This window comes from Haemorhous mexicanus, chromosome 8, assembly GCF_027477595.1.
Source record: "Haemorhous mexicanus isolate bHaeMex1 chromosome 8, bHaeMex1.pri, whole genome shotgun sequence".
Classification (NCBI taxonomy): Eukaryota; Metazoa; Chordata; class Aves; order Passeriformes; family Fringillidae; genus Haemorhous; species Haemorhous mexicanus.
This window is the reverse complement of record NC_082348.1, coordinates 11,140,794-11,153,364: the sequence shown is the minus strand read 5'-3', so window position 1 is coordinate 11,153,364 and position 12,571 is coordinate 11,140,794. Positions and strand designations below refer to the sequence as shown.

At 42.5% G+C, this 12,571-nt stretch overlaps 1 protein-coding gene across 1 annotated transcript in view; it reads right to left on the bottom strand.

Moving 5' to 3' along the window:
• Positions 1–493: 493 nt before the first annotated feature.
• The window catches only part of HSPBAP1 (HSPB1 associated protein 1), a 38,583-nt gene continuing 26,505 nt past the window's right edge, over positions 494–12,571 (bottom strand). The window contains exons 6-8 of the mRNA XM_059852731.1: positions 6,133–6,216; positions 3,044–3,154; positions 494–2,833 (exon numbers count right to left, since the gene is read on the bottom strand). Coding sequence (XP_059708714.1) covers positions 2,276–2,833; positions 3,044–3,154; positions 6,133–6,216 — 753 coding nt within the window. The 3' untranslated portion in view covers positions 494–2,275. The remainder of the gene's footprint in view (positions 2,834–3,043; positions 3,155–6,132; positions 6,217–12,571) is intronic.

The following is a 12,571-nucleotide window of genomic DNA, read 5'->3' as shown; positions in this document are numbered from 1 at the left end:
GGAATACAGAGGGATGAAATGTTCAGTGTGGATTTTGTGGGGTGTGTTAAGATGATCTGTGTGTTGGGAGGAAAGCTTAAGCTAAGCAAGTTCACACTGTGGGGACTGGAAGATGATGCTGCCATCCTCCTCCACTTTACTGCCTGTGCTTTTCCTCCCCCACCTCTATCTGTTCTAGACATACAAGCTTTTTTATTGCAAGACTATTTTTGCTCAGTGAATTAAAATGAGGCATTTGTAACCCTTCCTTCCCAGTGCAACTGCTCCCAGCAGCAGAGCTCTCTAGGTGGTCCCAGCCCCTCTGGTAGCCTGGGAAAGGCAAGCCCAGCAGTAGGACATGAGCAGGGTCTTGCTAATGGGTCTGCCCTGTTCCACAGACAGCTCCCTATGAGCCTGGTGAATCACTAAAGGCAACAGAGGTGACCAAGATGTTTCCTAAGTGATTCCTGACCAAATCCCTTTGTCACAGCAGTGCCACCACACAAACAGGAACTGTATCAACAGGGTTGTTTATTAAATTCTGGTCTGGTTGCAAGGATGCAACCCCGCTGAGACCCTTTGGTGTAGAAACATGAAACAAGAACAGTGGATTTTCTCACATTGCTGAGGTGTTACCAGGGTCTGAGCCCAATTACCAGGGCAGAGCAGGACACTGGAAACTGCCCATTTGTGGGTCAGAGATGGAGTTTGTGTGGCATCTGCTGCTAACTCACAGCCACTCTTCAAAGCCAGGGTCTCCAGGAAACTACATACACAGCTCTGCTTCCATCAGGGTAAGGTTTCTGTGCTTGTTAAACGTGAACCTTTGAGCCTTTTCAACTTAATCCTCTTCCAAATGTATTAGGTTTTTGGGGAGATTTTTGAAATGGCAAGGTTCCCTGAATTTCTGATCTACTGGTGCATATCTAAAGCCCTTACCATAATTCATCAGGGCCCTGCCAACAATGCAATCTGAATAAAAGCAGAGAGAAAGCACCTTTGCAATCAGGATTTTTCTACTATAAATTAGTGGAAGGTGATCTTTGTGAAAACAGCACTAGCTTCATGTATTTAGCAGGGAACACACACCAAGCAAAGGCAATACCAGCTGGAGGGCTGGTGGTGCAAGGTTCGGGCTATGGGAACAGGCTGATGATAGAAATTGGTTTCTTGGTCTCTAGCAGACACAAGCAAATAGACATTTTAAAAGCAAAGGTTTCACAGGAGCTGAAGCTGTCTCTTGAAACTACAGTTAGGGAAAATGCCTCTGTTGCCACCACAAAGAGAAATCAGGAGGTGAGAGCATCCTGGAAGGTGCCAGTAGCTTTCTTCCCAGGTTTTGTTCAAGCCTCCATGCATAGCTTCAGAGTCAACAAACCTCCTGTCTATATTTCATGTTCCCTAACTTTTCAGTCAAAGAACAACTCAGCCCTCAAAAATAAATCCAAGCATTACTATCCTTTGAAGAAAGGATCTTGTACATTTACAACCAAAAGAAAAAAAAATAATATACGTTGATTGTTATGGTAAGGAGAAGGACAGAAGTAAAAAGTCATAGCTGTTTTGCTTTGTTTCTTAGAGATAGGGGACTGTGCACATATGTCTTTAAATAAATAATAGCAGGAACTTCCCAATGCCCTTACTCTCCCACCTTCAAGAGTTTCTGAACTAGCTAAAGGCTACTTTCTTGCTAAGGGCTTTCGTCTCACTCCAACCTAGAGCTTTGTGACAAAACTGAAGTTATTTAGTGGAATGGAGGAAGTAGATGCATTAGTGAGTGCATTGTCTCTTGGCTGAGGTTTAGGTTTACCTGAATTTGTTATTTCTGATGTAGTCAACTGATTGCTTATTGACCATTTTACTTTAAATGTGGTCAAAGACTACAGTCTACAGTCAGTCAATCTATCTACTCCCTCCCACCCTTGGTTCCCCTTTGCTGTGACCATGTCCCAGCACTCCCTCTGTTACCCATCATCAAGCCATACTTGTTTTCCAGCTCAGAGCTGTAGAACATTGTGAAGATCCCACCTGCACAGCACGGTGGGAGTGTGACTGTGTGGGCTCTCTCTTGTTCATAACACTGAGCAGCTCCCTGACTAAACACACCTTTCTATTCCCAGCCATCACTAACCAGCTATTCTTCTTTCAGCTCAACTTCAACCTGCACTTAACCATTAACTGTCTATCTGTACCTAAAAATTACTTGAAATGGAACATTCAATTATTACAGATCTTAAACACGCAGAACAAGGCTGCTGTTTGATTTCTGTTTCAGCAATGATAAAGCACTCCAGCATCACACTCTCATTCTCTCCAACAGCAGCTGAGCCACTAAACTGATGACACGAGGATTAACCAGACAGTCTAACAAGTCATTGGTAGAAAGGGCTGTTTGTGAGGTGCATGGACTACAGTCTGAATCCATTTGATGTGCAGCTGTCTCACAGTCATTACTCATTAGCAATCTCTTCCTCTTGCACTGTAATTTTCCAAAATGTTCTCCTTCATTTTCATGGAGAAGATCTCCACCATCACTTTCAACTGCAACTGCACCCACCACACTGGTTTTGTGAGACTGTGGTAAAACCTGAATAAGATGAGGCCCAAAAGGTATTTTCTGCAGCTCTTCTGCTTTGGGTGTTGGAAAATCACATTCCTGGGTTGGTAATGTGCAGCTCTCTGGTTCACAGCCAGCTTCCCTTCTCTTCCTCTTGCATGAGGTGTTTGTCCTCTGCTTTGCACCATTGCTGCTGGAACGTGCCTGTCCTGACACACTTGTCTCCTGACACTTGAGGTATGCAGACACTGCTTTATTCAGGTACTGAAGATTGATTTCATGGGATGTTGCCTCAACCTAAGAAAACACCCACAATACACTCAGTTAAAAGGAGACATGTTTCAATTCAGCCTCCTGTGATTATCTTCCATGAATTACTTTTGCTACATGAAGGGATGGAACTTAAAACTCTTTTTCTCAAAGCAGCATAAAGACTCAGGGGGAGCTAAGCAAAATGTCAGTAATTCTTTGTTATTGCTGCCATAATGGGAGCAGCAGAGGGCTTACCTCCGTGGGATTTAGCCAGAGATCTCCATCACTGGGATTTTCTGCTGATTTTATGGCGCATACCAGCATTCGAGTTATTGCCTCTTCCACACGGGCTTCATGATCTGCATCCTGCCTCAAGAGAACAGAAGGTTTTAGGGGATAAATTAGCTCATGGGTCTCTGCAGAAAGCTGAAAGATCTTAGGAAAAACATAGATGTCCTTAGTTTGAAAGCCACACTCGTGAATGGGAAGTCAGTGGAAGGTTTCTGACTCTCTTCCTGTGCAAACCCCCAAACAGGTGACAGCAAAGGCTTTGGTGTGACTGCTCATCTGAATAAGGATTTGCAAAAAACAGTATGTGTATATAATCTTTTCCCTTATTAGTGTTTTGTTAATTAAATCTGGTGCTTGAAATTATAATGCAATATTAGCATTTAATTAATGTGTGCATTTAAACAGCTCTTTAGGACTAGAAGAGCCATAGAGGTACACAGCACATCTTTATATCTACATATTATGTCTAATTTAAGCAATTAAAACACACAGGATGTTCTAGCAAGGCAGCAGCTATCTAAGGGCTACACAAGCACAAAAGTGAATCTTAAGGAAATTTAGGAAATATCATGTAACAGCAGCTGACAGACTGCTGCACTTTTGAATATCACCAGAAGGAAAAGCATGTTTGCTCTGAAAAATCTCCTGCAAAACTGAAAATTAACTTATTAAGTTAATAACAGGCTCTTTGTTTCAGGCCTTCACTTCCTTCATGATTCCCCTTGGACAGATGGATACTAGCTAGATTAGGATAGCAGAAAAAAAAACTTTATAGGATCCTGGCTGACTTTCCCATTTGAGTTTCTTCTATGTGGAAGGAATGGTAGACTCTCCAAACAGATGGTGGTTTTGTTATCTCAGTGAGAAGTACCTAGAAGTGGATGCATATATTTGATTTAATTGAGATGCTTAGATGTATTAATTTTGGAAGGAAGATGCAACATGGTCAACCCACAGCCCTGACCAGTCTAACTGTGGCTCCAGGGAACCTGTCAAGCAAACCACACATCTGGCTAGTACAAGGGCTGAAAGCAGCAATTTGTGCTCGAACCCTAAGCAGAGTTTGGGATAGAAGCAGGGGGAAGTGCTCTTGGCATTTTGTGGGTTTGGGTGCAAGGCTTTTTAATGGCCTTGTATAAAAAACACCAAAATACAGAGTTTGGTATCAACATGTGGAAACTATTTAAGGTGTTGCATTCTTGGTATTCATCCTGGCCTGCTGAACAACAGGGCTGTACTGATTGCATGACAGTATGTTAGAAAGCAAGGAATACTTTTGGGTAGCTCACATCCAGCTGAAAACAAATTAAATTTCTACTCTAAACTCTTGCCAATATAATTAATGGTTTCACTGGGACTGTAATTGTTGGTGTGATTCACATCTGTCAATATGAAAGCAGCTGGTAACAGCTGTGAGCAAGAACTGCTTGGTTTGGTAATGCAAATGTTCTCAGAATTGTCTTTTAGAATCCATGTCAGAATTTATTTTATAGATGGAGTGCCCAACACCTCACAAACAATGCTGCATCATCAGCTGCAGGGGTGATTTCTGTAAGGACCTTTCACCTGGGCTGCAACAGCCACATTTGCTCATGGCAGATACTGATATCTGGGGAGGGTGTGTGTCATTTATCAGCAAGATCCAGCAAACACTCCTCTGCTTATGATACCGCACAACCACTGACTCCTGCTGGCACCAAACAGGATCTTGGTGACTTCTGCAAGACCTTTATGCCAGAAAAGGATGTAGAGTTTGGCTCCACTTTCCCCCCCCCCCCCCCCGTGTAACACATAAGAATAGCAAGAAATGCTCAGGTCCTGCCCCAGCACCTGGGAGCCACCAACCAAGCTGATCCCACCACAGCCTGCTCCTCCAGAAGGGGACAACTTGTGAGCCCCTGCTTAGGGCACAATGTGTGTGGTGACATCAGGGCCTTCCCAAGTCCAGGGCACACAGCCAGTTCCTCTGAATTACCTCAAAGGCTTAAATTCAAGGCAGGCTTAAGTGGCTGCTCTAGAATATAATTGGTGCTTCCTCTGGCACTGCAACAGCCTGACTGCATTTAGGGCTGTGTGAGAGCCTGGTCTGGGCTGTGGGCCTGCTGTCCTTGCTAAATACACAGGTTTCATCTCAAAAATTTCTCCATGAGGGAAATACCCAAGTGAGTTCCTCTGCTCTGCTTGGTTTGATGTTGGTATGAAAAATGCATCCTCTGGTCTTGGAACAGCAGCTGAAAGCATGTGTTCTTTCCCCTGCAGATTTCCAGTCTAATATAAGTTTTAGAAGTAGGAAAAAAAAAAAGCAGTGAGTATTTTAGTGAGGCCATTTCACAGGCCATTTCAAAAGGTCTTTTTTTTTTTTTTTTTTTTTTTTTAATATTAACCAAGGATTAATTTTAAAGTAATGTCAATCAGAAAACCTTCTGGAGTATTGAGATGATCTAGTGGAATATGTCCCTGCTCCTTGTAGAGTGCTTGAACTAGACAAGCTTTAAAGGTCCCTTCCAACCCAAACTATTCTATGATTTCATGATATCCCTGGAACCATCCCATATATGCTGGTTAACATGAGCAAGAAAAATCAAAGCCCAGGGAGAAGAAAATTAATTAAATACATGAGGAAATCTAACTTCAGCCAAAGCAAAACTATCACAGAGGAACAAAAATTCAAAAATCTTCTCCTCCCTTCCGATTCACATGAATCTGATTTAAATTCTAATTTAGCTTTGCACATAAGCTTGTCCTTGAGGTGAAGTTCCTGGTTTTTTGTTTTCTATTCAGCACAAAGCTGGCTGGCCCTTAAGAAACTAGGCATGAAAATTTATCTTGTGTTTAATTGTTTACCTGATTGAAGTAAACTTGAAAGGGGATTCCTGTTGAACTAGGGCTTCAGATCTGGAACCTTGAAAGGTTCTTCTAGAAAAAATTTGTCCATAAGGGCTTTTCCCTCCCCAGCTTCTGAACACAACACACCCAATAGGACTGAACCTGGCAGGCAAGGGACAGAAATCCTTTGGAAGTGCTACACCCCCAGGACATTAAAAGGAAAATACCAGCTCAATCCAAGAGTTGATGCTGACAGTGACAGGATCAATGGATTCCACATAGTGCCACCAGTGCCTTGGGACGAGCAGGACCTGCAATTGGAGACATTGCATTAGGGAACAAGCAGAAGCCTGAAGACACAGTTTTTTAATTTAGGTGATGTGGGATGTACAGACAGAATGGAGGCAAGGACACAGGTGAGAGGTGATGTTTATTTCTCTCTTTTAAAGAGCCTTTTCTCAAGACAAAAATGCTCACTCTATCAATACTATCATGTAAGAAATGGACATGATCCAGAACTACCTTCCATCCCAACTCCTTCCCATATAGTCCCAAGCAGGACTATAACCTTTAACTGCTGTGGGAAAGCAAAGTCCAGCAGTACAGAGAGGTGCAGCTGATGCAGCAGTACATCAGGACTTCAGAGTCTCAGCCAAGCAGGAATTCTTTTGTAGACTCTCCAGCTGAGCAGACTTCCCAGTTCCTGTAGGACTGCCAGCTGGTTTTCCCAAAAAGCAGGCATCCCTCTGCTCACCTAGGTGACTAGGTGACAAAGCATAGCTTTAATTCTGGTAAATAATCACCAGTATTAAATTTGTCACTTTTAGTAGACAGGCTTTTAAAAGAAAATGTCATGATTTCTGGGACAATCTAGTTTAGATCAGAGCTTTACAACAATATCAGGATGATAGCTGTGACAGAAAATTGATTCCAACCCATGGTTTTTATGGTACAAGACACTGATGTTGTTTTGATGATAGAGGACAAGCTTTGCAGATACTGAACATTAGAGTAACACGGAGCTATCAAGGAAAACATAAAAGATATTTTTTGACAAGTTATAAAAATGGTCAGAGACAGATAAAAATATATACTTCACAATGGGGAAAGTGAAGCAATGATCTGTATCTGAATTGCAGACAGTTCCTTCTCTTGCTAGACACAAATTACTTAGAAGAATGTTCTGCTACCCAGATAGCCCTGTGCTTCATTACATCAGAACACAGCAAATGAGAAAATGTCTGTGGGGCAAACAATGGCACCAGTCCTGCAAACACTTACAGGATACTTAGAACACTCTTATTTTTTGGGGCAGATGACAAAATGTTCTCCACAGGCTTAAATTTAAGTCAAACAAAAAGAAGCACTGGCTCTCCAAAGGTCAAAATCATTTGGAAATTATTCTTTAATCCAGTACAGCATACAAAACAGAAAAGGAAGTCAGTCAGTGGAGGGTCATTATTTTAAAAATATCACTAGTTAGTCCTGACATGTAAGTGTATGAAACCCTACAGACTGCAGCCAAACCATGTTTCCTCTGCTGAACAAGTTTCAGAGTTTTGTTTTTATCAAGGAAACATCCACTTTAAATGAACAGTGCAGTTGCATTAGCAGCAATGGGTTTATCTGTAAGGAAGTGTTTTCCAGATTCACTGACAGCAGAATCATACAAACACCCCCCCCACAAATACCCATCTGCTCTGTAGGGGATCCTACACTGAACTCTGCTAAAGACTCTGGTGCCCTCCGAGTGACTGGGTGTAATGGTGAACCCTGGCAAACTTTGTGTTACAGCAGAAGAAAGCAGAGCTCCTGTGAGTGGCTGTTTGTACCAACGGGATCCTTCCTGTGAGCCCTGTGCAGAACCATGAGCTCCAGAATGTGGAGGAGGGCAGCAGACACTGGGGAGGTGGTGCAGAGGGACCAGGTAGCAAGGGAACATGAGCAAGAGACAGATTAAGGGAAATGTATAAATGTTTCAATAAGAGATGCTGCCTGGAAAACCAAGAAGGAAATTAGGCATTGAATGTGCTGGCTCCACATGACTCTCATGCAAAATGGAGACAGAATTGCTTTGGAGAGAGCAGGTACAGCCAGAAGGAAAAATACAATCCCCACAACTTGTTCTGTGTTTTCAAACCAAAGAGGAGGAGCTTGGTCCTTTAGAGACTAATCAGATTTCCCCTGCCAGCAGGTTAAGGGTAATAACTGCAAAGCTGTGTCTCTCTGCAGCTGGCACTGTTCGCTGATGCAGTTTATAGAAGAGCTACAGAGCTGTGACTCAAATAGGCAAAAGAGGGTCCATAAAGACACTTGCTCTCCCTCCTTTATTGTTGAACAAGCTTATGCTTGTTAAAATTAGGATCTATAGCAAAAAGAAAATTGAAATTATCAAAAAGCAAAAGGACTAAAACTTTAATAAAGATGAAGAAATGGAAAAAAGGTAATTAAAACTAAAAAATACAGCTGGCAAGAGAGCAGAACTAACAAGACGAAAAAGAACCCTCCAAAAACCCCAACAACCCAGAAAAGAAAGGTAGGATTCTTCTACATTTACAAACTAGTATTCTTCTAGGTTTTCAAATTAGAAGCAAACAGAAGCACAACAAAATGAAAAGAAACAAAAAAACCACCACCACTGCCTCTAACGATCAATTTCACAATTAAAAAAAGCAGACTTCCATATGTTTATGAATATGGGACACAGATTTAGCTACATTCCTATAGGAAAGGTCAAAGTAAGCCACAGTGAAACAACATACACAAATGCAGGAAACATTTTACAGGGAAAATGTAAAGTGCAACAGCAAGACAGAACTACTACAAGCTAAGAGATAATTTTGTGCTAGCCTGCTTTCCACAGAACTTATCTAACTTTATTCGAGCTGGGAAGATACTGATCTAAACAGTAACCAATCAGATAATTTTAATATTTAGGCTAGTGACAGCCAAATATAGCAAATGAAGTTAAAGTAGGACAGAAGTCCCAGAAAAGATAAAATGAGATGCTGTAATGGGAGGAAAGAAACCAAAGGAACAGTTGGGAGAGCAAGTGGAGCAATGCTGAAGACTTGTACAGCACAGAGAACAGAGCAGGTTTGAATTCTCAGTGGACATGATTAACTTGATACAGTGCAAAGGTAGGGCAAAGGTGGAATTGCTTCAAAAGGAGAGCATACCCTGAAGTGAAATATTATACCAAGAAATTCCTGCTCATTAGAAAAAGATATTTAGATAAATGCGCACAAAAATGAAGCCAGTGTCATGGGAAGATAAAGACACTGAGCCATGGGGGGACCCAAGGAAATCCCAGAAGTGTTTGCAACCATGGCAATGAAACATGAAATGAAGTGGGTGCAGGCATAGCCAATTCTGTGGGAACACCACCTGAGGACTGTGTGTGAGCCCTGCTGCCCCAGCCTATGCCTCATCCCAGCTGGAGCCTGTGTCCTGGTGCTTGGAAGGTGCTTCTCACTCTGCCTCCTCCTCCTCCCTCCTGGTGTCTTCCCGCCCACTGAAATGGAGCTCCAAGGGTGATTGGGGTCAGAAACACGGGCACAGCCATGGGGAAAGGCAAAGTGAAGAGGAGGGAGTGGGGCTGCATCAGGCCATGCCCACAGTGACCCAGGTGAGAGAATGAGGGAAGCTCAGGGAAGAGGTGGAGAAGCAGAGTCAGGAAATTTCAGCTTTGACCTTTCATTTTTGAGGCATTCATGGAGTTCTCCTTAGGTGTTGCAGGTTGAGCAGTGTTTTTACCACCAATCCTAGCATAAATTCAGCTCTTGGACTCTTCTGCTTCTTCTGTGATGGAAATCATAGTTCTGGTGTCCCGAGGTTGGGTTGGGCTGTCTGCCTTCTCTATATGGTGAGTTGGAGCCAGCTCTGCAGTCTCCCATGTGAAAACTCTTTATTCCTTCCCCAGAACAGGATTACCAGTCATCTACTATGCATTATGGTATGGCAAACTCTGAATTCTCTTTTAGTAAAATCACTTAAATTTTTCTCCAACAAAAGTGGGTTTTTTTACTGTAACCCCTTTTAAAAAGTCTTTTGTATACTTTGAGCTGGAACATTACACTACCTTTGAATTACTGCATTTCTTGACTTACTAAAACACTTTTCTTTGGTATCAATTATATTTTTCTTGGCTATCCAGGCTGTGTGTTCTTCTGTTCCCCACTTTAAGTCCAACCTGATGTTCTCACACCCTTTCTTTAAAGGCAGCACATAGGGAAATCCCTCCCTGACTTCATGAAGATTTCTTGCTCAGGGCTAGGTCAGAAGTCAGAGGTTTGCCTGCACTGTTGGGAGCTCTGCTGCTGAGCAGGATCCCATGGTGTGTTAGATTCTGCAGCAGAAGCCCAAAAAAGAGAAGATACTGCAGCTAAACACAGGAACTGAGTGACAACTGTATTTGTGGCCACATAAATGTGTTTCTCTTAGACTTTGCAAAAGCAGGGGAGGGGAGCTTCTGAGCAGCAGACCATGGTGAGAACCAGCAAGCAGTAGTGTTCATCTTTTTCTGAAATCGTTTTTTTCCCATCCAATGACAATATTCTTCAAGGCCAGAGGGAGGGCATCCTTCTCAGACCCAATGTGCCTCTTGGCTACCTCAGTTAGGCCTTTCCTTGCACTTCTGCACTGCAGCTCCTCTGGCCCCAGGCTGCACTGGGGCACAGGGCCAGGCCACAGGGCAGGCAAGCACTGCCTCCAGCAGCACCTGCCTGGGGTAGCAAGAGGGGGAATAGGATTGCTCACAGGGGCACAGACTGGCAGCTGCTTGCTTTCCATCCCTTCAGATAAACTCAGATCACTCTGTAGTCTCCCTGCCATTGTCTAGTTATGTGGATATGGATTAACAGGGAGATGGACTAAGAGCAATTACATTAGTGAGCAGGAAGGAAGCCAGAAGTCAGTGAGAAGTGGGGCAGAGGAAAGAATGATCAATTATTTTATCCTTGTACAGCATCTCAGTTTTTTGTAGCTTTTTCAGGTGGTATTCATATTTCCTATTTTTAATCATCAAAAAAGTTAAGCATCTGTGTGCATAGGCTCCTTCTACAGCCCGTGCTGAAGGACAAGGTGGGATGATTGCTCCTGCAGGACTGTAATTGTGTAAGACAGGAAGGATGAACCACCTTGTTGAGGTGCCAGGTGCCACTGATGGCAGGTAGGACACCTGTCCTGAACAGGATTTAAGCTGAAGGTGACAGATCCCTAACTCTCTTAACACTTGTCCCAGAGCATGGGTAGAAGGTACAAGAACAGATGTGTTTTGTCCCATTTCTGGTCTTTTATATATATTTGAGAAAAGAATCAAGGTGTTACTAGAAATGCTGCTCCATACTTAATCCTCAGCTTTGCAACCATCACAGACGTGACCAGGTCCAAACATTTATAAGGACCCCCTACATTTGTGTAACACAACCTGAGCTTGTAACTTCGTGGACATAGTCATGTACTGCTGCAAGCCCTTCCACTGCTCAGCTGCCTGTTTGACTAAGCTTGACATCTAAATGTTTTCATCATTTGTTTCAGAACAGATCACTAATGTATAACCAGAAGTTATGGCTGTTGAAATGTGGCTGACAGCCAGTGGTCAGGTACAGGATGAAACCTTATAAAACCTTAAGTCTCAATCAGCTACCAAAATTCATAATAGAGGTTCACCTCTGAACAATACAGTGGAAGGGCACAAAGGATCTAACAGACTGTACACTCTGTGCACTGGCACAATGTTTCATGAAGGAATTCTGCTTTCAGGCAGAAAGGGTGTAGAAAGATGGCTGGTAGCAAACATTGACCAGAAGGTGGCATTAGACACATTAAGTTTTTGATATTCAAAGCTGCACTCACTCTACATGCAGCTGCTCTCCTGAATACCTAAGAACACCTTTGTCTTCGTTTTTTCAGCCTTTTATTGTTACAATCATCCAAAATGTTCTGCATACCCTCTGGGAATGATTTGAGATGCTACATTTTATCATAAAATAAAGATGCCTTCAAATTCTGCAGTAATTGGGCTAATTCTGTGTGAAAACCACTGTTAAGCACATATCAAGACATTATTTAGAAATTTTCTCCCTTTTTAATAAAGAAGTTCTTTTAGGTCATTCCTTTCCTCTCCATCAAATGGCAGCAGCTCTCAGCCACCTGCCCTGAAAGCTTCTGGATGAGATGCTGGCAAGCACCACACAGAAGGCTCTGATAAAATGGACAAAGGCAATACCTCACTGCTCCATCATTGCTTCTGCATTACTTTCCCCCCCAAGAAATCCAAACAGTATCTCGTTCACGGCAATGCAGACAAATTGTATTACTGAGCTGGCTCAAGGTCTTTATTCCTAGCAAGATTAATTTGTAATTGCTTTAAGCCTAATTAAAATTAAGATCATATTAAAGGTTCACTAGTACACTTGATCGTTGCAAAGGAGATTATAAATTCAAATAGTATTGGGGATCAGGGATAACGCAGTGCTGAATGGATGTGGCATTTTTATCAATAGTAAAAATTTGTTCTTTGTGCTTTAAATTACTGACTGCTGCAACCTTACAAAGTGCTGAATGTGAAACTAATGATTTGCTTTAGGAGTATGAGTATGAGCTAATGTAGTGCAAACAGTAAAGACTGATCATAGATTCCCCATTTGCATCTGTACCAACTGC